Below are 25,267 nucleotides of genomic sequence, written 5' to 3'. Positions count from 1 at the left end.
GATGGTGTGGTCGAGCAATGAAAGGGGGCGGGGCTTACCTGAGCAGTTTGGAAGCAACGTTGGCACTGATTGGCTGAGCCAGGATGATTGGCAGGCCTGAGGACTGGGTGGACGGGAACTGGGTGTGATTAAAGGAGGGAAATCCAGGTGTGAACGGGTCACCAGAGCCCAGATGCACCTACGGTGACAGGAAATGATTATTTCCAGACACGTTTTAACAACATTCAGAGAACAGATATGCATGGACCTGATCATCTTCAGCAGGTTTGATGATACTGCGCTGGGATTCTCTCTTAAAGAAGTTTGACTAGCCTTGGACTTTATTAATACAAAATGTTATGACATTTTTTTTTTTTATTTACAAAAATTCTTATGAAAAGTACAGTTTTAGCTACTTCTACAAATCTATTAAAAAGGAGTAAATAAAGTCTTAAAACAGACAAATTCTGGTAAATTTCAACTCTTAAAAACTAAGAAAAAAGTAATAAAAAAGAGACTATTTAATATTTTTTTTAAACTATAATTATATATATTTTAGCAATATAAAAACATTAAAAAAATAATATGAAATAAGATTTTTGAATTCTCACAAAAAAGCACAAAGTAGATTATAAAAATATTTTTCTAAAATAAATAATTTATAAATTTATATTCTTTCAAAATAAAAGAATAAAACAATAAAATATTTGTATAAGAAAATTATCTAATTTATTTATAATTTTAATAACTAAATTATCTATAATTTATTAAGGAAAGACTCAGGAACATGAAAAATAAAAATGTTTTAAAAATCAAATTTTTTGTATTTTTGTGAATACAATTTTTCAGTGTCTCTCATTGTTTTAAAATAATTAATTTTAATTTGACATTTATGTAATTCAATTATTAGCGCTTTATTTTGATTGACTGAATTTAAAATAATATGTTTTAAATGGACATTTTTAGTAAGTGTCTTGTGTAGATTAAATAAAATACACTGTGTGTACGTGTTCAGAGATGACGGCGTTGCTGTGGAGGCCGAGTCGCCGTGGATCCTGCGGGACATCGGCGGGGTCAGGGTAGATGAGCACGCCCACAAGCCCCGCCTCCTGAGCAAGCCACACCTTCTCGGCGAAGCTCACGCTTCCTCCCACCCGCGCCACGGCGATGGAGCCGTTGAGGGCGACGCCCAGCACACGCAGCTGCTCGAAGTCCTCGCGCCGGCCGTAGTTCACGTACACCACACCTCCCTGCACAACAACACACACTCAACACACACTACTGATGCGCTGCACTGGTGTGTGTGTGTGTGTGTGTATGCGGTCGCCACGGTTACCGTGGCTGTTCCCGTGGCACTGTAGGCGCAGTATCCCTCGCTGTCCAGCGGAATCTCCTCAAGCTCCGCCCCCTCGGAATCGACGAACCAGAGCATGTTGGGCTTCGTCCTGTGGGAGCAGGGCAGGCGTGTGATTGGCTGAAGTGGCTCTGGCTCAGCGAATGGCAGACAGATGCTCACCTGGAGGGAAACTGCAGCGTGGCGTAGTGCGAGTCGGTCCAGGTGTGATCCATGCGCAGGTTCTGCAGGTTCTGGAGGATTTCTCTGGCCACTGCGTTTCCTTCTGAAGAGCCCGGAGGATGAGACGCCCGGCTCACACGCCTGAACCAAAACACCACATCAACACCAACACGTTAAGTTCTTACCAGTCATTTTGGTAAATTGGTTAAGAAAAATGTTTTTTTATTTTTATTTTATCTTTGTGGGTTTATTTTAAGATTTTATACATAAAAATATTAATATTTAATGAATTATTACCATTTTTTTGTACAATAATCACATTTTTATTTTACATTTTCATGATTAAATATTTTGTATTCTTTTATTGTTTTAATTTAAAAGACTTAATTTAATTTGACATTATGATTTAATATTTGTTTGTGTTTATATTGACTTAGATTTTTTATTTTAAAATACTATGTTATGATTTAATTTTTAGAATTTTTGTTTTGTTTTGGCTGTTTTAAAGAAATCTTTTAATTAGACATTTTTATGACTTCAGAAATGTTTTTTTTTTTATTTACTTTAATTTTTTAATAATTTGATTTATTTAAATTGTATATTTTTATGTTTAATTTTTAGTAAGTGTTATAATTATATATACACACACAAACATTATAAATATATGTTATATTTTGACTGTTACATTTTAAAATATTTTTTTGTGTAATTAAAAAAATATATGATTAAATTCATTTTTTATTTAATTTTAAATGTTTTATTTTTTTACATTTTAAAAAAGTTTAATCATTCATGTGACTTTTTTAATGTAATGTTTAGTCAAGTTACCTTTATTTCTATTTCTATTTACAGATTTACTCTATTTCTAAAGCCGTCTCAGAGTGACGGACAGTGAATAGCAGCAGCTGTTGACCTGAGTGTGTTCTCAATCCTCTCCTCCTTCAGGTATTTCTTCAGCATCTCTCTGAGCTCAGCCATGTACATGACTCCTCCCTCGGGCGAGTGTTGAGCTCCCGCCGCGTCGCTCAGAGGAATCAGATCCCCTTCATTCCCGCACAGACGACACATTCCACGGAACGCCACGTATCCCAGCAGGAACGCTGTGGACGAGACCAGACACTGATCCTAGAGCATTACAGCACACTATCACTGGAATCATCCCATGACCTTACATTGCACTGCAGGAGCAAAACATTATAAAAAAATATAATGTGTGTGTGTGTGTGTGTTAAACCTGTAGTGAAGATCAGCAGGCCGCTCAGTGTGAGGTAGACGGCTGCTTTCCTGCGGTCCATCTGCCGATGCAGGATCATCATGTCACTGTTCAGCGTGACCTCTGACCCCTCCTCCAGCGGGACCAGCTTCAGCTCAACCGGAGGGACTCTCCGCCTGACTCCGCCCCCTTCCTCCACACCCTCATTCGCCTGAGCTCCGCCCCCTGCCACCTGCTCACACACAATCAACTGCCAATCAACTCCAAAATAAAAGCACAATGAATGTGTTTACAGTAATAAACATACAGTGGACATTTCAACTATCACTGTTTTAAGTAGAATAATAATAAAGACACACAGTCACGTGAGAATTATAGTCTTTAACTATTATAATTAACTAAAATCAAAACTATTAAAAAAAAATTACTGGAAACAAAATAATAGTTAACTGAAATAAAATTAAATTTAAAAACTGTAAACTTTAATTCCAGCTAGAGGCCGACATAATATTTCTTATTTTCATTTAGTTTAAATTGATACAAATAAAATGAAATAATCATCTAAATTATGTAGATATAAAAAAGATGTATTCATATATATATTCATGTATGTATGTGTGTGTGTGTAAAAATACAAAATATTCCTTAAATAATAATAACCAAATTTGCCAGATACAAAAACAGAAAGAAGAAGTTCAAAGACTTTTAAATTTAAAGTAATGCATATATGTTTACGGTGATCAGCAGATGAATGAAATAATGAAGAGATTATTGAATGAATCTTACCCCAGACATCAAACCTGTGACAGAATCCATCATCCTTCAACACCTGTGACACACACACACACACACACACTTAGAGACATTAAACAGAGTTCCACTGTTTTTATATACAGCTAGTTATACATACCTCACAATAAATAGCTAGTGATAACCTGTACGAAACACAACATCTGTCTCATGCTCTTTAATGGTCATTGATCCTAACGAGAGTTTATTCCACGGGGAGATCGTCTCTCAGCATCACATCATGACTGTTGATTATTTGTGTCATGTTGGAAACTCCTGTGTTTTTGACCGGATCAGTAAAGTCAACAGATGTGATGCAACATCAGCCGAGCTTGAGCTCATTTCCCATCAGTCCCAGCGCTGACGACATCACCAACATCTCTTGCATTCCTCAGTCTATCTCTGCTGACCAGCGACAGATAAACCACAGCACCAGAGACACACCCGCCAGCACCGAACACCAGCAACACACACTCAAACTCCCACTCTAACCACACACACACTTTCCACACACACACACATATATACTCTCACACTCACTCTCTCTAGCACACACACATTTTCACACACTCTCATACACTCACTCATTCACACACTCACTCACTCACTCTCATTCTCTCTCTCACACACCCACTTTCTCTAACACACACAAACACGCATATTTTCACTCACATGCACACTCACTCATTCACACACACATTCTCACCACACTCACTCTCAAACACTCACAGTCACTCACACACACACACACTCTCACTCACATGCACTATCGTACACTCTCTCACACACATACACACACTCACATTCAATAACACACCGACTAACACAAATTCTCATTCACACACATTCTCACTCACTCACACGCACTCATGCACACTCACTCACATATTCTCACATGCACTCTCTTCTCCACACACACACACACACACACACAAATTCTCACACACATATTCTCACATGCACTCTCTTCTCCACACACACACACACACCCATATTCTCACACACATTCTCACTCACACACACACACACATACTCTCACATTCACTTACACACACTCACACACACAAATTCTCATTCACACACATTCTCACTCACTCACATGCACTCTCTCACACTCACTCACATATTCTCACATGCACTCTCTTCTCCACACACACACATATTCTCACACACATTCTCACTCACTCACACACTCTCTCGCACACTCACACCACACACACACACACATACTCTCACATTCACTTACACACTCACTCACATATTCTCACATGCACTCTCTTCTCCACACACACACACACACACACATTCTCACTCACTCACTCACACACTCTCTCGCACACTCACACACACACACATACTCTCACATTCACTTACACACACTCACTCACATACACAAGTTCTCACACACACACCCACACATATATTCTCACTCACTCACATATTCTCACATGCACTCTCTTCTCCACACACACACATATTCTCACACACATTCTCACTCACTCACTCACACACTCTCTCGCACACTCACACCACACACACATACTCTCACATTCACTTACACACACTCACTCACATACACAAGTTCTCACACACACACCCACACATATATTCTCACTCACTCACATATTCTCACATGCACTCTCTTCTCCACACATACACACACACACACACTCACACACATATATTTTCACACTCAAACACTTACTCACAGTGATGATTTTACAAAGTAAGACATGTTCCTGGATCAACATCTTCCGATGATCCTGGATCAACATTATTGTCCAAAAATATAGACTTTACCCAATCCCTACCCCTAAACCTAAAACTACCCAAAATTCATTCCTAAAATCAGAGGGACATGGTAACTGATTAAGAAGGGTGTAGAAGCACCAAACTCTGGTTATAAGCCTAAAACAGACATTTTCTGAAAAGTTTATATCTCAATTCTGATTGATTGATTGGAATGTTGTTCCAGGATCAACAAGGATGCTGATCCAAGAACATGTTGTACTTAGTGAAATCACGCTTACCCTCACTCACACACATATTCTCACATGCACTCACTCACACGCATTCACTTGCACAAACACACTCAGACTCATATTCTCACTCACTCACACACATTCACACTAACTCACACACACACATATTCTCACTCACTCGCACTCAAACTCACTCACTCACACGCATTCACACTAACAACTCATTCACACGCACACACACTCACTCACACACATATTCTCACACTCACACTTATTCGCACTCACTTCTACGCACTCACTCACTCACACACACTCACATATTCTCACACTCACTCTAACACACATATTCTCACACACATATACTAACTCACTCACACACACATATTCTCACTCACTCACACACATATTCTCACACTCACTCACACACACTCACATATTCTCACTCACTCACACACTCATATTCTCACTCACTCACACACACATATTCTCACACTCACTCACACACCACTCACATATTCTCACTCACTCACACACACATATTCTCACACTCACTCACACACACTCACATATTCTCACTCACACACTCATATTCTCACTCACTCACACACACATATTCTCACACTCACTCACACACACTCACATATTCTCACTCACTCACACACTCATATTCTCACTCACTCACACACACATATTCTCACACTCACTCACACACACTCACATATTCTCACTCACTCACACACACATATTCTCACACTCATATTCTCACTCACTCACACACACATATTCTCACTCACTCACACACACATATTCTCACACTCATATTCTCACTCACTCACACTCACATATTCTCACTCACTCACACACACATATTCTCACACTCATATTCTCACTCACTCACACACACTCACTCACACACGCACTCACACACACTCACATATTCTCACTCACTCACACACACATATTCTCACACACATATACTAACTCACTCACACACACATATTCTCACTCACTCACACACATATTCTCACACTCACTCACACACACTCACATATTCTCACTCACTCACACACACATATTCTCACACTCACTCACACACGCACTCACACACACTCACATATTCTCACTCACTCACACACACATATTCTCACACTCATATTCTCACTCACTCACACACACATATTCTCACTCACTCACACACACATATTCTCACACTCATATTCTCACTCACTCACACTCACATATTCTCACTCACTCACACACACATATTCTCACACTCATATTCTCACTCACTCACACACACATATTCTCACACTCACTCACACACACTCACATATTCTCACTCACTCACACACACATATTCTCACTCACTCTAACACACATATTCTCACACACATATACTAACTCACTCACACACACATATTCTCACTCACTCACACACATATTCTCACACTCACTCACACACACTCACATATTCTCACTCACTCACACACACATATTCTCACACTCACTCACACACGCACTCACACACACTCACATATTCTCACTCACTCACACACACATTCTCACACTCATATTCTCACTCACTCACACACACATATTCTCACTCACTCACACACATATTCTCACACTCACTCACACACACTCACATATTCTCACTCACTCACACACACATATTCTCACACTCACTCACACACGCACTCACACACACTCACATATTCTCACTCACTCACACACACATTCTCACACTCATATTCTCACTCACTCACACACACATATTCTCACTCACTCACACACACATATTCTCACACTCACTCACACACGCACTCACACACACACACTCACACACATATTCTCACACTCACTCACACACGCACTCACACACTTATTCTCACTCACTTATACGCACTCACTCACACATTCTTACACTCACTCACACACACACTCATATTCTCACTCACTCACACGCATTCACACACACATATTCTCACACTCACTCACTCACACACTTATTCTCACTCACTTATACACACTCACTCACACATTCTTAAACTCACTCACACGCATTCACACACACTCACACACATATTCTCACACTCACTCACACACACATATTGTCACTCACACGCACTCATACACACATTCTCACACTCACTCACACACACATTCTCACACTCACTCACACACACACATATTGTCACTCACACGCACTCATACACACATTCTCACACTCACTCACACACACATTCTCACACTCACTCACACACACATATTCTCACACTCACACACATATACTAACTCACTCACTCAAACACATTCTCACACTCACACACACACACATATTCTCACTCACACACACATTCTCACACTCACTCACACACATATTCTCACACTCACTCACACACACATATACTAACTCACTCACTCAAACACATTCTCACACTCACTCACACACACATATTGTCACTCACACGCACTCATACACACATTCTCACACTCACTCACACACACATTCTCACACTCACTCACACACACATTCTCACACTCACTCACACACACATTCTCACACTCACTCACACACACATTCTCACACTCACTCACTCACTTATTCTCACTCACTTCTACGCACTCACTCACTCACACACACATATTCTCACTCACACACACATATTCTCACACTCACACACATATACTAACTCACTCACTCAAACACATTCTCACACTCACACACACACACATATTCTCACTCACACACACATTCTCACACTCACTCACACACACATATTCTCACACTCACTCACACACACATATACTAACTCACTCACTCAAACACATTCTCACACTCACACACATATACTCACACTCACTCACACTCACTCACACACACACATTCTCACTCACACACACACATATTCTCACACTCACACACATATACTCACTCACTCAAACTCACTCACACACATATTCTCATCTGTACAGTAGAACACAGGAGAAGAAGGTTCAACACTCTTCAGCAATAAAAAAAAAGGTGTATAAGTCATTTTTGCTTATTAGTATGGTTAAACTGGATCATCGAAGGTCATCAGCAATGACACTGGTTAATAAAATGGGATTAGATACATTGGTGTTATTTATTACAGGTTTGTGGCATATTTTGAGTATGAATTACACTGGTTTAATTTGTTTGATGAATACTAAATCAGTTTTTTTCGATTTCTCCCAATATGGAACCAGGAGACTTGTCAGTCAATATATGGGAAAACAAAGTAACCTGCTTAACCCGTTTAAAAAAGTAACTCCGATTCATTTCTTGCAAATTAAAAAGTAATTAATGCGTTCCTTTACTAGTTACATGAAAAAAAGTAATCTGATTATGTAACTCCCATTACTTTTGCGATACCCCCAACACTGGTTACGTCTATGCTATTCCACTGAGTATTGTAGTTACATTTTCACAAAGTCATACCAATAACTTTCATAGGAGCACTAAACAAAGTTATCATCTATATATAAAGGGCTATTAATATTACACACTCACACACACACACCGACACGCTCACACACACACACACAAAAGTGCTATCAAAAAGTGCATTATTCTTATATTTAAGGTTTATTAGTTTGTTCCAGCAGCTTCAAAACCCGCAGAGAAACCAAAGAAAAACTCTAAACACATAGACAAAACATACAGTGATTTAAAATATTTAAACATGTTGGAGAGGAAAAATATCTGAAGATTCAGTTTAAAATCACAGAAATTAGTTTAAACAAGCTAGAAAATATGAAATATGATAAAGCAAATGAAAATTCTACACTAAAAGAAGTGATATCATAAAAAGGTAAAAATAAAATACAAACAAATTAAATAAAAATGAAAAATGTAATAAATGATTTTAAAATAAATGAAAATAAAACACTTAGAAAGCATGCATTAAATCACAAACATGTAAAATTAAACTATAAATTTTCAAATAAAAACTTCCTAAAAATGTATTAAATTGCAAAAAAGTAAAATTGAAACAAATGATTTTAAAATAAAACAAAAAAAATTGTTAAACAAATAAAAAAGTATTAAATAATTATTAAAATATAAAAATGTGTTATTAAAATAAAAAAAATCACAAAAATAAAATACTTATTAGTAATTAATTAAATAATAAAAATGTTAAATCACAATAAAAAAAAAATAGAATCTCTCTAAAAAAAAAAAAAAAAAATGATTTGTTAACCTGCATATCATAACTGACATCAGAGAACCGAGAACGTGAATGAGTGAGTTGTTAAATTATTAAAATATTAAGTTAATATCTCATAGGGCTTCAAGCAAATGTTTGAGCTCAAAAAGTGACCAAACGTTTGGGAATCTCTGCATGAGTTCACAAGCCGAATGAATCTGCAGCAGACTGACGATATGAGACCAGAACTGAGACATATTCCTCCTAAAAAATATATTTTACTCAACCTCGACCACGAACCACTAACTAAACCACCAACAGAAGCTCTGGAAGTTTCTCCCTCGTGTGATTTCAGAACTTCAGAAGATCCTCGTTCTGCCTTTGAAGCTGTATTTACTCTCCTGCTGCACATATTGATTTCTATTACAAACACACACACACAGAGAGCCAATGTCCACACACACACACACACACACACACACAGGTCTGTGTGTGCTTGATAAGAGCCGTTAAAATGAACATTTAACGAGCACAACTGACATTACGAGTGACGTGAGAAGATATCAGACCTCCAAAAACCCTAACACACGAGAAACCCAGTGAAACTAGAAGTGTTTTAATGTGTGACATACCTGCTGTCCTGCTGCTGTGTGTCTGATCACTGACCGTCTGCAAGCTCCGCCCCCTGAGAGCTCATCTGTCAGGAGCCCCGCCCAACATGCTTTCCTACTCTGTGATTGGCTAGTGATGACAGGTTTCAAGCTGAACTGATACTCAAGACATTCAAATCTATAAATCTAACTCAACAAATGATGAAACATAATTCTGTTTATTATTATTTTGATAAGAGCTCCAAAACAGCAGCAGAACATCGAACACATAAAACAGTGAGCAGCATCTGATCACATGACACGGGTCTGCTGCATGCCAGTCATTGTGTATCAGTGTGTGTGTGTGTGTGGGGGGGGGGGGGGTTATTGTGTGTGTACGTGTTTGCAGTGTAACTGAAGTGAAGGTGTGAATTTGCAGATGAATTCAGTTTGTCCTCGATGAAGTTTCCTCAGCTGAGATTTCCCTGAAACACACACACACACACACACACACACACACACACTTCATTTAGCATTCAGTGGGTACAGCCCTACTGCAGATGCATGGTTAAAACATGACTGTGTGTGTGTGTGTGTGTGTGTGTGTGTGTGTGTGTTTACCCGTTCTCTGAGCTCGCAGTCGGCAGGTGAGGTGAATCGGTCGACACACAGCGGTGCTGGAGCACAAACGGCTCAGATATTGAACTACAGCGTCATCAGGGTCCTCGTCACACGTCTGCACACACACACACACACACACACACACACACACACAGTGAGTGATTATATGGAAGCACTCATTTACGCGAGGTGTTTTAACTCTTACCATGTTGCGTCCTCGTGTGTACACCTTCACATGACCTTTGACCTTAACGTGTCTCTGAAGCCCCTCCCACTGACCCGCATTCAACTTCAGCAGGTCGCAGACGGCGTCAGAAGAGAACCAGACGTGAGCATCAGCAGAGCCGTCCTCCACCACCACCCTACACACACGGAGACACATACAGAAACACACACACACAGAGAGACATAGAGACACACAGAGAGAGAGAGACACACACACACACACACACACAGAGAGAGACATAGAGAGACAGAGACACAAGGAGAGACACAAACACACACAGAGACATAGACACACACACACACACACACACAGAGAGACATAGACACACACAGAGAGACATAAAGACACAAAGAGACAAAGAGACACACACACACACACACACACACACACAGAGACAGAGACACACAGAGAGAGAGACACACGGAGAGACACACACACACACACACAAAGAGACATAGACACACACAGAGAGACATAAAGACACAAAGAGACACACACACAAAGACACAAAGAGACACAGAGACAGACACACACACACACACAGAGACAGAGACACAAACACACGCAGAGACATAGAGACACAGAGACAGAAACACACACACATAAACACACAGAGACACAGACGCACACACAGACACACACACACATCAGACACACGTGATCAGTGGCTGAATCATCAGGACGTGTTTCTCACACTGTCACACACTCACTTGGCCTCGGCCTGAAACACTGCGCTGGTCGAGTCACATGGAGGGTGAGTTCGGCCACAGGACGTCTGCGAGAACGAAAAAGGTCACGGGGTCAAAAACCATGAAGAATACTTCTGACACTAACACGGCTGAAAAGAGGGCGGACAGGAAGTAATGCTGCACACGGATGTAGATCGGAGAGAGGGTCCGTCACGAATATATGACATCGATTCTCAGATACCTCCTACCACACAATTCTGCAGTATATCAGTCGATTTATCAATGTTATGATATTATGCACATATTTTAAACAACCATCTACATTTTTATTAACTCACAAATGCAACCGAAATATATAACATGAACATTCAAACCGCAGAAAATAAAACACAACAGAACAAAGACACAAATGAAATAAACAGTGCAAAGTCTGACAGAGGTTTAGGTCCAGGAAGTTAAATAACCCTGCATAGTCTCGACTGTATAAATGATCCGGACCTGTCTGAAGATGCTCCCGCAGAGAGAACACGTCCACTGCAGCCGCAGAGACAACACACACACCACGTGACCTTTGACCTGAGCCAGCACACAGCACTGCGCCCGGCCCGACGCCCACTCGCCCAAGAGCATCATGGGAGGAGGAGACGGAGCCACGCCTGACCTACAGAGAGACCACATCACTGTACTACAGTATTCACCACAACACATTAACAACTGAACTGATATCATCACTTATCCATCACAATTATTATTATTATCATGAAGTCACCTGTACTCTTTATTTCTCTGCTGTGTGTGTGTGTGTGTGTGTGTTTGTGTGTGTGAGCGTGTGTGTGTGTGCGTGTGTGTGTGTGTTGTCAGCTGTGATCAGAGTCCTGACCCTCACTGAAACAAACACAGGTGTGTAAATAAGTGTGTGACTTGCCTTGAACAGACTGACGTCAGATCAGTGACACTCACACAGCTGATGGGCAGAGAGCGGCAGTACACGTTACACGCTCTGAAACACACACACACACACACACACACACATCACTCGAGATCAAGTCAGACTCATCAGCTCAGAACTTTTCACAATACTTCCTGATTCAAAGCAGCTTTAAAGTCGGATGATAATACAGTTAATATTTTGCAATAATACAAACAATCAAGCTGTTGAGATTTACTATATAATCCATATCATTTGAAGTAAACATACCTAAAATATAAAGCTATATGGAGGGAAAAACCTCCAAAAATGTCATATAAATTAATTACTTGCTAAAAAATATAATTGTTTTTTAATTACATGTAGTCCTGGATTTATTTTTGTATTACTTTTCCTCCTTTACTTAGAATCTTCTTTCTTTATTTTTATTTTTATTCTATTAAAAAAAAAATTTCATTGATTTATGCATTAATTTATTTTTATATGTATTAAATAACATTGATTTATTGTAGATTGAAGTATAAAGTTAATTACACTAAATTTCAATGCATTTGGCAATATAGCCACTTTTGGTTTATAAAAAAGAAAAAAAAATCCTTTATTTGTATATTTATGCATTCATTCATTTATCCACACATATTTAATATTACCACATTTATTTTCTTTAACATTTTTGACATATCTATATCTTGTATGATAATCAGTTGGGCTGGTCATACTTAGATTTGATTTATCGTAGACTTAAGTGTACATTTAATGACACTTAACCAAAGTAAAAATAAACTGTAGCTGTCTTATGAAGCCATTTATTATTAAATTAACTTTTTTCTATTGTTACATTAATTTTTTTAATTAGTTAAAATTTTGCAACAATATTTACAATCACACAGCTGAGACCTGCTATAACTAATGAATGATATTTCTTACTGACGCAGTCCAAAAGCCACTGACCTGGAGACTCTGCGCTGAACGTGATGGACAGAGACGGTGGCTCCGGCGATCAGACCGAGCGAGTACGGGCCACACGACAGATCCACGTACACGTCGATCACATGACCTGGACCATCAGCGTCCTGGACGGTCAGACGCACACGCAGATCCTGCTCTACACCTGCATCTGGAGGATTACAGAGAAAGAGACTCCTGTAAACACAGCCACTCCGTCACCACATGTGTGTGTGTGTGTGAACCTGGAGGCGGGGCCAGACCTTCAGCAGCCGTCAGCGATTGGATCCTGGGTTTGGTTCCGTTGTCCTCCTGCAACGTGATTCGCTGAGTGATTACTCCACGAAAGGAGACGATCTCGGGGGCGGAGCTGTGAAACACAGACCGGATCTCAGTGACGGACAGATAACGCTAACGACTTCAGAGCTGAGGATGTGTTCGGTGAAACGATCGTCACCTGCTGTGGAGAACTTCAGACACACTCATGAGCACAGGAACAGCTGACTGAGGACGCAGCACAGGTCAAAGGTCACTCACGATCAACATCTGTGCGTGTGTGTGTGAGTGTGTGTGTGTGTGTGTGTGTGTACCTGTACATCAGCCAGCTCTTCTGTGATGCTGTGAATGCGCCACTGTGGCTGCACCAGGAGGGCGGGGCTACTGAGCTGTGTGACTCCGCCCCTCGCTGGAACCCCTTTGGCCTGTAACACACTCACATCCTGAGAGAGACAGACTGTTAAAGACTGATCTGTGACTGACAGCTGTGCACGTGAGTCACTTCCTGTCTTTATGATCTGACCTCAGTGTTGCGTGCGATTAATCTGTACACACATCCAGGATGAAGGACAGGGAACCAGCGAACACACGAGCCCATGAAGTGCAGGTCAATCTGAAACACACACACACACACACACATAATCCCATCAGCCTCCTCTAAACTACAGTCTGACTGTAGTTCATATCTACTGATCCATAATCAGTTGTGCAATACTGAGTCTCTAAAGATGAACCGATAATAATGTTTCTAGACACGCTTGATATTCAAAATGACATTTTTAGTGCCCTACGAAATCTGATCATGTGACACTGAAGACTGGAGTAATGATGCTGAAAACATCACGTGTGTTCCTGACCCTCTGAGTGTCTCCGTGTCGCTCGTGCTCCTGCGTCCGGCCGTTTGTGGGATCCCTGCTCCAGCTCTGGACGTCTCCCAGACAGACGGCTCTGCACACGAAGCACGACTGCAGCCCGAGAGCCTGAGCCGAGCCGTTCTGCAGCGTCACGCCCTGCTTGGACTCCAGTCTGAGCAGCACACTCACACACGCCGCAGGGGTCAGAGGTCGCTCGGGGGCCGCGTCGGCTCGGGGTCTCTTAGCGCTCTCGGGGCCATCGCTGGGTCGCTCTCTGCGGCTCATGGCAGCAGACGGACTGATGATGGTCAGATCCTCCACACACAGCTGAAGATAAACCCTGCGCACACACACACACAGACACACACACACCTGTATAAAGATCTGTCCCAGGTTCCCATCCAAATTACATTTAGACATTTAGCAGACAACTAACAAACTAACAAAAGAGCAATAATATACAAGTGCTATAACAAGTCTCAGTTAGCTTAACGCAGCACACCTTGCAAGGGGTTTTTAAATTATATATAATTTCTATTTTTTAATTATATAATATATATAAAAAAATAGAATAAATAAATGAATAGATTTTAAAAAAAGTGTAAATTTTTTCCTTTTTTTTTGTTTTAATTAGGGCGTAGTTTAAACTTAATTAATTAATTTTGACTAATTAAAAAGTTAAATTTACAAAAAAACTGAAGAATCTCTAAATTCAGTTTTTCCAGATTACATTTGTAAATTAAACTTTAGTAACCAAAAGGCACATGTAATGAATTGAAATCATGAAACTTGTACAATTTATGAAAAGTTTAAAAGTTTAAAGTTTAGGGCCCTATGAAATCAGTTCAAGTTTGTCCCAAAATCCGATTTAATCTTTTTTTTTTACATGTGAATATTTCTGAATTCAGCTTTGATGATTGAAAATAAATTCTAAATATTTTAAAAGCATGTCTCATACTTTAACTCGAATACTTTAATTTGATTTATGATTTAATGCATTCTTATGAAATCAATGCTGGTGGTAATAAACAAAAAAACTAACAACGAATTAAATATTTGATTTAATCTTTTAAAATGTAATCAAACAGACGTTTACTCTTGGCTGAAAAATGATGTGACTGTTAATAGTGTAAGTTTATATGATTTTAAATCTGCCTGAAGTGTTGTTATTGTCATGATAATATGTGATTGGAATAGTAATATATGTTAATATATGAAAGTTTTGTGTGCGGGGTCCAGTGTGTGTGTACCTGCAGTGTTTGTGTTTGATGTAAGTCGACTGATCCAGGTGTTTCCAGGAAGGGAACTGTGTCTTCATGAACCTCTCCATGACTAATGTACACCGCTGCACACACACTAGACAACCTGCACACACACACACACACACACACACACACAGCAGAAGTAATGAGCCATTGCAGCTTAAACTCCCTTCACTGGGAGTTTGATTGACAGGCGATCTACAAATGAACACAGATTAAGATAATTCTGATGAAATCCGAGAGCTCTCTGATCTTAGACAGGAAGGGAACTGACTGGTTCAAGGCCCAGAAAAGCAGCAAGGAGTCGGACATCATTAAAATAGTCCGTGTGACATCAACCGTATTGTTATGAAGCTATGAGAATAATTTGTGTGTGCAAACAAAGCTAAATTAACGACACAGTACTCTTGCAAACACACGTCAAAAACTGACACAGAAGAGAAGAAATTGTTGAATAAAGTCGTTATTCTTGTTTTCTCTGGGCGGGTCAGAAAGAACTTGGATTTCATCAAAAATATCTTTATTTGTGTTCTGAAGATGAACAAAGGAATTTTTATTTTTGGGTGAACTATCCCTTTAACGTAGTTGACACTACCGCTCAATACATAATTAAATGAATTGCTAATGATTGCTACCCTGCCAGGCGGTGTTGATGTGTGCGGTTCTGGCTCCTGATTGGTGGGTTGAGACACACAGGCAGTTGAGCGCGTGTGTTTGGTCTCTGAGCTGCAGTGTGGCGTGGGTCGAGTCCAGCTCCAGGACCCCCACTAACAGCGGTGACTCTGGGGACACGTCTGTCAGCGGGACCTGATGAACGGACCAGGACAGAGCCGCGTTCAGCTCCAGCGCCGTCATGTGAGCCGCAGACGGAGGCAGGAGAGACGGCAGCGAGAGAGACTCCCAAACCTCACGCCTCATCCAATCAGACAGCTGCCTTACTGACCACAGCGCCGCAGACGGCCACCACACACAGAACTGACAGAGACACACAGACTCATGATTAATACACACAATCAATCCAAATCATTCAGTGTTTAAAGAACAGGAATGTAATTCCTGAAAGAAAAGGGTTGCATTCCTTCATTCCCCAGATTTTATATTTAAATGAACATATCTGAACATGAATAAGTTAATGATCAATTCATAGAATAACATTACTTCTGCAAAACAGGTTTTCAATACAATTTGTATCCTTTTCCTCTATCAACATGTGTTATCATAGTGCTACTGTGGTAACAGGGCGCATTGGTGTTACTGTGGTAACAGGGTGTGGGCACATTACTGTGGTAACAGGGCGCGTGGGCGTTACTGTGGTAACAGGGTGTGCTGACATTATAGTGGTAGCAGGGCGCATTGGTGTTACTGTGGTAACAGGGTGTGGGCACATTACTGTGGTAACAGGGCGCGTGGGCGTTACTGTGGTAACAGGGTGTGGGCACATTACTGTGGTAACAGGGCGCGTGGGCGTTACTGTGGTAACAGGGTGTGCTGACATTATAGTGGTAGCAGGGCGCATTGGTGTTGCTGTGGTAACAGGGTGTGGGCACATTACTGTGGTAACAGGGCGCATGGGCGTTACTGTGGTAACAGGGTGTGGGCACATTACTGTGGTAACAGGGCGCATGGGCGTTACTGTGGTAACAGGGTGTGCTGGCATTATAGTGGTAACAGGGCGCATTGGTGTTACTGTGGTAACAGGGTGTGGGCACATTACTGTGGTAACAGGGCGCGTGGGCGTTACTGTGGTAACAGGGTGTGGGCACATTACTGTGGTAACAGGGCGCATGGGCGTTACTGTGGTAACAGGGTGTGCTGGCATTATAGTGGTAACAGGGCGCATTGGTGTTACTGTGGTAACAGGGTGTGGGCACATTACTGTGGTAACAGGGCGCGTGGGCGTTACTGTGGTAACAGGGTGTGCTGGCATTATAATGGTAACAGGGTGTGGGCACATTACTGTGGTAACAGGGCGCATGGGCGTTACTGTGGTAACAGGGTGTGCTGGCATTATAGTGGTACCAGGGCGCATTGGTGTTACTGTGGTAACAGGGTGTGCTGGCATTATAGTGGTAACAGGGTGTGGGCACATTACTGTGGTAACAGGGCGCATGGGCGTTACTGTGGTAACAGGGTGTGCTGGCATTATAGTGGTAACAGGGTGTGGGCACATTACTGTGGTAACAGGGCGCATGGGCGTTACTGTGGTAACAGGGTGTGCTGGCATTATAGTGGTACCAGGGCGCATTGGTGTTACTGTGGTAACAGGGTGTGGGCACATTACTGTGGTAACAGGGCGCGTGGGCGTTACTGTGGTAACAGGGTGTGCTGGCGTTATAGTGGTAACAGGGCGCATTGGTGTTACTGTGGTAACAGGGTGTGGGCACATTACTGTGGTAACAGGGCGCGTGGGCGTTACTGTGGTAACAGGGTGTGCTGGCGTTATAGTGGTAACAGGGCGCGTGGGCGTTACTGTGGTAACAGGTGTGCTGGCGTTATAGTGGTAACAGGGCGCGTGGGCATTACTGTCAATTTTTATAATGCCCTTCTCTCGCTAACTTCCCTAACTCCCCTTTGGAATGCACTATTGAATTGATTTATTATTCACAATTTTTCCCCTGCGAATTTGTTTGATGCGGCATTCTATGTTTATCTAGGTAAGCGAGGGCTGTTTTAAAAGTGTGTGTCTAAAAGTGAAGTGGAGCACAGCCCATATGTATGGGTTACTAATAGGAACAGGGCATATGTGAGTGTATTATTGTGGTATGTAGGACATATGTTTATTTTAGGGTAACAGGGCATGTGTGGGTGTTTTTAAGCTATGGTGATAACAGGGTGTGTGTGTTACCGTGGTAACAGGGCACTGGTGTGGCTCCTGTATCATCTCTCTGTAAATGTTTCTCTTTTTTTGGGTCTTTGGTTCAGCATCACAGACAAAGTCCAGCAGCCGCTCGGCGACCACACACACTCGCTCCGCTCTCACCCAGCGTGGACACAACCTAACACACACACACACACACACACACACACGCAGGTTAATAACGTGACACTGCCTGCTAACACTGAGGTGATACACTACAGTATTTGGGGTATCATTTGAGGGGAAAATCAAATTGTGATTTTTCTGTTTCATGCAGATATTTCTTACGGATACTTTCACAAAACCGAAGTCAAATCATTCTGTTTTTGCTTTATTTTTCGAAATTAAACAATCTAATTTAGATTATAAACTGCTCATGTTGCATGTACGCAGCATCTTTGTTTAGATCGTGATTAAAATGCAGTGGTTGCCTCTAATTTTAAATGGAAAGAGCACAGACGAAGCCTTATTTTGCATTATATTTACATTTTGTCATTTAGCAGACACTTTTATCAAAAATGTCTTACAAATGAGGACAACAAAGTAATTACAACCAACAAAAGAGCAATAATAGTATATTATTATTATAGTGTTATATTTCAATTTCACAAAGAAACGTGCAGCATTTTGTCCGAGCAGTAATCGAAAAGGACACAATGTTTTAATAATTTGTCTTAAATCTCATATCGTGAGTTGATTGAATCGTTACATCCCTACTTCTACAGTATTTCCTCCTCTTTGTGTTCATCTTCACCAGTTCACAGTTGGGTCATTTGCCACACTTATTTGTGTGTTAATAAAGTTCTCAAGGCGTTAGTATGTGGTTGATGTGTGTGAGCACTAGTGATGATCCTGAAGCTTCACCTCTCAGCGATGGCGTTCTGACAGTAGCAGAGCCAGAGATACTGTGACGCGCCCAGGTTCTTCTCCAGCAGGAGGCAGCGCAGCGGCCCGTGTGACCCCGACACCTCCACCTCGGAGCTCAAGCGGCTGAAGGCAGTGACCTGCAGACTGGAGCGCAGACACGCGCACAGAACCACATGAGGAGCGAACGGGGACGCGCGGTACAGGAAGTGAACGTTGTGAAGCTGGAGACAACACACAGAAATGTTTCTCGCATGTTTGGATCTTTGAAGTCTGATCTGAACCTGCTGCTGATGACATCACGCTCACCTGAATCTCCGCCCCCGGCCTCAAGCCGCCGCAGCACTTCTGAGCCGGCTGATAGGCCAGACAGAGCCCCGCCTGTCCGTCAAGCTCATAAAGCCCCGCCTCTGCATTCAAGATCTTTGTGACGGTTCCCTGTCAATCAGACACACCGTTACCACAGAAACCGGTCACAGCACAGGTCAAAGGTCATGCTTGTTTACTAAAAAGGCAGTTTTTGTCTTTTTCCCCAAAAACTAGCAGTCAAAAGTTTGGGATTAGTAAGACTTAGTAAGTAGTTTTTAAAAAATATATATTTTCTGCTCACTAAGGCTGAATTAATTTGATCAAAAATACAGGAAAAAACAGTAGTATTATTAGAATATAAACCAGCTGTTTACTGTGTGAATCTGTGTTAAAGTGTAATTTATTTCTGTGATGCTCCGCTGTATTTTCAGCATCATTCCTCCAGTCTTCAGTGTCACATGATCTTCAGAAATCAGAATAATGTGATGATTTATTACTGACAAATATTGATACTTTTTTCAGGATTCTTTGAAGAATTTAAATTGAAGGAGAACAGCTTTTATTCTAAATATGAATCTTTCCTAACAATTTAAATCTTTGCTATCACTTAATTTAACACATGCTTGCTGAAGAATTTAATTTCTTTAAAAAAAAAGAAAGAATAGAAATATACTGACCCCAAGCTACTGAACTATAGTTTATATTGTTAGAAAAGATGTCTATTTTAAATAAATGCTGTTCTTTTTTAACTTCTTATTAATTAAAGAATCCTGAAAACAAACTTTAAACTGGAGTAATGATAAAATTAAATTAATTTCAGCTTTGATCACAGAAATAAATTAGATTTTAATGTATACTAAAATATAAAAACGTAATTTTACATCATAATAATATTTGACTATATTAAATGTTTTCCCAGTATTTCTGATTAAATAAATGCAGCTTTGATGAGCAGAAGAGACTTCTTGACTTCTGAGCAGTAGTGTAATGAAGTAAGAGAGTCACAGAGTGTGAAGAGTCTGGTTGAGTACTTTAAAGCTGATGAGCGTGGAGCGCTTGACTCGGACCCCGGAGCCGGAGCACGGGTGTGTGTCTGCGCTGGTGGAGTCCGTGTGTGTGTCTGGATCCTCACAGCTCTCCTGCAGCTGCGGCTGAGGATGGAGGCGTGATTGACAGCTGTCCGTCAGCACACGCTGGCCCTCCAGCCCCTGCAGTGAACACACACGCAGAGACGAGATCCACACGCTCTGACCGACACACACACACTGCCTCCAGAACTGATGCTTGGCTTCCTGACAGAACACACACCACAGATCAAACTCAGTCATCTGACAATAAAACCATTAGTAATGACAGAAATCAAAGAATGCATTCATATTTGAGGAAAAAACTAGTTTAGTGAATGCACTGTAAGTCGCTTTGGACAAAAGCGTCTGCTAAATGCATACATTTAAATTTAATCAGTGAAGTAGAAAAGCATGAATATTTGTAAATACATATAAATAGAAATATAATGTAAACAAAAATATTACATTATATTTTATCATAGAAATATAAATGACAGTGTATATCAGTGTTAAAGCTAAAATGTAAAAAAAAAAAATATATATATATATATATATATTTGATAATTTAAATAAAGCTGAAATAAATAAATAAAATATAAAATATATATAATTAATAAAATAATGTAATATAGAAATAATAATTAATAATGCACAATATAAATAATATATAATATAAGTAATAAATATACTACATGAATTAACTTAGTTTAAGTCTAAATAAAAATATTAAAGCTATATAGAAATATTGAAAAAGCACATTACATAATAACTAAAACTTAAAAGTACAATTCTAAATATGAATAAACGGTATATAAACAATCTTCAGGTTCATTAAGTGAGTCAGACTTTGATTCAGTTGATTCAGACTCACGGTGATGAACACAGGCACTGAACATCCTTCTTCTCTGAGGACGAGGCAGAAGAACTGCTTCCCACGGATCAGCAGCAGAGGACAGACGACGCTCACCTGACCGCTGACACACACACAGCCCTGACCCTCGCACCTGACACACACACACACACACGTCACGCTCCTGATCCAACACATCCCTGTCTCAAACCCAGCGCTGCTTCACCTCTGTCTGAGGAGCTCAGCCGCCTGCGTCACGCTCAGGACCTCGCTCAGCGCTCCTCCGGGGTCAAAGGCCATGGCCTCCAGGGTCACACACACCGGAGGATCCAGCAGCTCTAGGTAACCCGCAGCTGGTGCATTATGGGGGATGTAGTTCCATGAGGGAAACAGCATGAGCCTCCCCAACCAGAGACAAGACGACTTCAGCATCTGCACCAGAAACAGATTATATACAGCGCTTTATGGATAATCATAACACAGAAAGACGGATAAGAAGTCATATTTTGTCAAAATATGGAAAAAAATTAAAAGTGATAAATGATCACTGAAACTGTGAATCCTAAAGCACTGATTCAAATATTGAATAAGCTTTTCAGTTCTTAGATTTTATTAATTCTATCATAAATTCTGTCATTATTATCAACATTTCTATTTAGCTTTATCTTTATTTTAGACATTTTAGTATTTCAGCAAATGATTAATAAACTTTTATAATATTTATAAATATTCTGAATGAGCCCATGTTATCTTCGATCATTATTATTCTCTGTGTAAACAATATTTATTTCAAATTTAGCTTTAGTCATTTTAGTATTCCAACAAACTACTTACATACTATTAAATCAATAATTTTGAATTGGCTTTTACTAAAAAAAATTAATTAATTGATTAATCTATTCGGTTTTTTAATATAATACTATGGGATATTAAATAATTACATTTAGATTTATTTGAATAAATTTTAAGTAAATTTTAGTATTATTAATTTATTATTCTATTAGGTTTTAAAAAATACAATACTATGATATATTTTAAAACTGTATTTAAATGTATTTTTACATTAATTTGAGTAATTTTAGTTTTAACTTAATTAAAATGTTTGTTTTATTAATCTATTATTTTTTAATATAATATTGTCATATTTTAAAACTGTATTTAAATGCATTTTTTTAGCATTAACAACTCGTTTCAGAAAGTAATTTTTAATTAGCAACTACTCACGTTTTTACTCAATTTCTAATTTTGTTTTGTTTTTAAGTTTGTCATCTAAAATATATCAGACGAGTTTAACGGCTCCAGAATGAGGCTCTGATTTATCTACTTCCTGTCCACTCACCGCACACGCTACACTTCCTCCCGCGTCCCTCACCCTCCAGACGCCGTCACTCGTCCCCGCGGCCCGTCCGTCACACAGACAGCCAATCAGAAGCAGGTTGTCACGTGGGAGAGCTTTGTAAGCGGGCAGCTTTAGCTCCGCCCCCCTGGCTTGTTCCTGGTAGTGGGCGGAGCTCCAGCGGAGGCTGCTGCAGCAGGCGGTTCTCTGATCCCGGATCAGCTCCGACACAGACACAAACCTGACAGAAACACACGATGCACATTACAGCACTCTGATAGATCTGTGAGCGTCACACTCACCTGTAGCTGACAGGTAAACCAGCGTCCGAGCCCACGAGCGTCTGCACCTTCGACACCACGGCCAGAGACAGACGAGCCACAGACAGACCCAGAGACACATCGATGAGAGGATGAAGCTGCTGCTGCACGGCCTCATACACCGCAGACAGCCAGCGCTGCTCCTGAAACACACACACATCAGTACCTTATACAACACACATACACACACACACATCAGTACCTTATACAACACACATACACACACACATCAGTACCTTATACAACACACACACACACACTGCTGTTCAAAAGTTTGGGATCAGTGAGGTGTGTTTTAAAGAAGTCTCTTCTGCTCATCGAGACTGTATTTATTTGGGAAAAAAAGTAAAAATTGTGAAATATTATTCTAATGTAAAATAACCGTTTTCTGTGTGAATCTGTGTTAAAGTGTAATGTATTTCTGTGATGCTCCGCTGTATTTTCAGCATCGTTCCTCCAGTCTTCAGTGTCACATGATCTTTAGAAATCTGAATAATATGATGATTTACTATTTCATAAAAAAAAGAAAAAAGAAAAGAAAGAACGAACGAAAAAAAGAAAAATACCACCAATTTTTTAACGGTAGTGTATATTGTGACAAAAGATTACTATTTTAAATATTTTACTATATTTTAATACTATTCTAAAACACTGTTCTATTTAACTTTTTGTTCATCAAATAATCTTGAAAAAACATTTTATTAATATTGATAATACATCATCATATTATTCTGATTTCTGAAGATCATGTGACACTGAAGACTGGAGGAATGATGCTGGAAATTCAGCTTTGCATCACAGAAATAAATTACACTTTAACAGATAACCACATAGGAAACAACTGATTTAAATAGTAATAATATTTCCCAATATTACTGTTTTTCTTCTGTATTTCTGATCAAATAAATACAGTCTTGAAGAACAGAAGATAACGTTACTTCTGTAAAACACATCACAAATCTTTTGAACAGCAGTGAACAGACCCTCAGTAACGTATATATATTACAAGCAAATACATGTGAATGTACCGCTCTGCTGTCGCTGTTGAAGTGCTTCAGAAACTCTTCCATCCGTGTGAACAGGGACTCGCTTCTGCTGCGGCTGTCACATGTGTATTTATTACAATATAAGAGCAGAATTTTGAATATTAACGCCGATCTGTCCGCGCTTCTTCTCCGATTGTTTGTGTGTGACGTCACGCGGCTCGGGCGCGCACGCGCTCTTACGCCGCCCAACGGAGCGGAGGAGAAATGACTCAACATGTAAAATGTAAAATCACTTTCGACCTTTATGTACAAACTAATAAGCACTAATTATGTTATAATTAATAATGATAATAAGTTATATTATTGTTTAAATCATTATAATTCAGCTGTATTTGTGGTATGGAAGCTAATTTTCGACAGGGAATAAAAATATTTTTTAAAAGTTAACTGCAACTGCGATGTTATTTCAAGTGAAATTAGCAATTGATATAAAAATGTCCAGATTTTGAGAGAGAAAATTTCGTAATCTTGTGAAGTTTTGTGTGGTTAATATTATAGTTTACGTCATTTTTACGTACATTAATGCAATTAACAACTATTTAAAAAATGTATATAATGTTTTCTTGAAAAACTATT

The 25,267-nt window shown here is 39.9% G+C and overlaps 2 protein-coding genes across 3 annotated transcripts in view; both read right to left on the bottom strand.

The window, feature by feature from the left end:
- Positions 1-10,414, bottom strand: part of LOC113065399 (transferrin receptor protein 2) — a 15,952-nt gene extending 5,538 nt beyond the window's left edge. The window contains exons 1-8 of one of the 2 annotated variants that reach the window (XM_026236614.1): positions 10,284-10,414; positions 3,495-3,537; positions 2,730-2,940; positions 2,409-2,595; positions 1,496-1,636; positions 1,316-1,424; positions 987-1,229; positions 39-178 (exon numbers count right to left, since the gene is read on the bottom strand). In XM_026236614.1, coding sequence (XP_026092399.1) covers positions 39-178; positions 987-1,229; positions 1,316-1,424; positions 1,496-1,636; positions 2,409-2,595; positions 2,730-2,940; positions 3,495-3,527 — 1,064 coding nt within the window. In that variant the 5' untranslated portion in view covers positions 3,528-3,537; positions 10,284-10,414. Of the gene's footprint in view, positions 1-38; positions 179-986; positions 1,230-1,315; positions 1,425-1,495; positions 1,637-2,408; positions 2,596-2,729; positions 2,941-3,494; positions 3,538-3,618; positions 3,981-10,283 lie in introns of those variants that run through there. The other variant, XM_026236615.1, reaches the window with a different exon arrangement.
- A 50-nt stretch (positions 10,415-10,464) lies between these two features.
- LOC113065398 (CST complex subunit CTC1-like) lies at positions 10,465-24,848 on the bottom strand. Its single transcript, XM_026236613.1, has 23 exons — positions 24,674-24,848; positions 23,628-23,788; positions 23,329-23,566; positions 22,216-22,421; positions 22,011-22,143; positions 21,104-21,364; positions 20,073-20,201; positions 19,764-19,987; positions 18,888-19,038; positions 16,678-17,017; positions 16,031-16,145; positions 14,784-15,120; positions 14,450-14,539; positions 14,241-14,369; positions 14,108-14,154; positions 13,914-14,020; positions 13,657-13,822; positions 12,703-12,777; positions 12,276-12,438; positions 11,799-11,863; positions 11,068-11,224; positions 10,863-10,977; positions 10,465-10,726 (listed from the first exon to the last, which is right to left on the bottom strand). The coding sequence occupies exons 1-23, from the start codon at positions 24,713-24,715 to the stop codon at positions 10,626-10,628; spliced, it is 3,552 nt and encodes a 1,183-aa protein (XP_026092398.1). The 5' UTR covers positions 24,716-24,848; the 3' UTR covers positions 10,465-10,625.
- Positions 24,849-25,267: the final 419 nt, after the last annotated feature.

This window comes from Carassius auratus, chromosome 48 (assembly GCF_003368295.1).
Source record: "Carassius auratus strain Wakin chromosome 48, ASM336829v1, whole genome shotgun sequence".
NCBI classification, from domain to species: Eukaryota; Metazoa; Chordata; class Actinopteri; order Cypriniformes; family Cyprinidae; genus Carassius; species Carassius auratus.
Note: the sequence above shows the minus strand (reverse complement) of the source record. Positions and strands in the feature narration are given on the sequence as shown.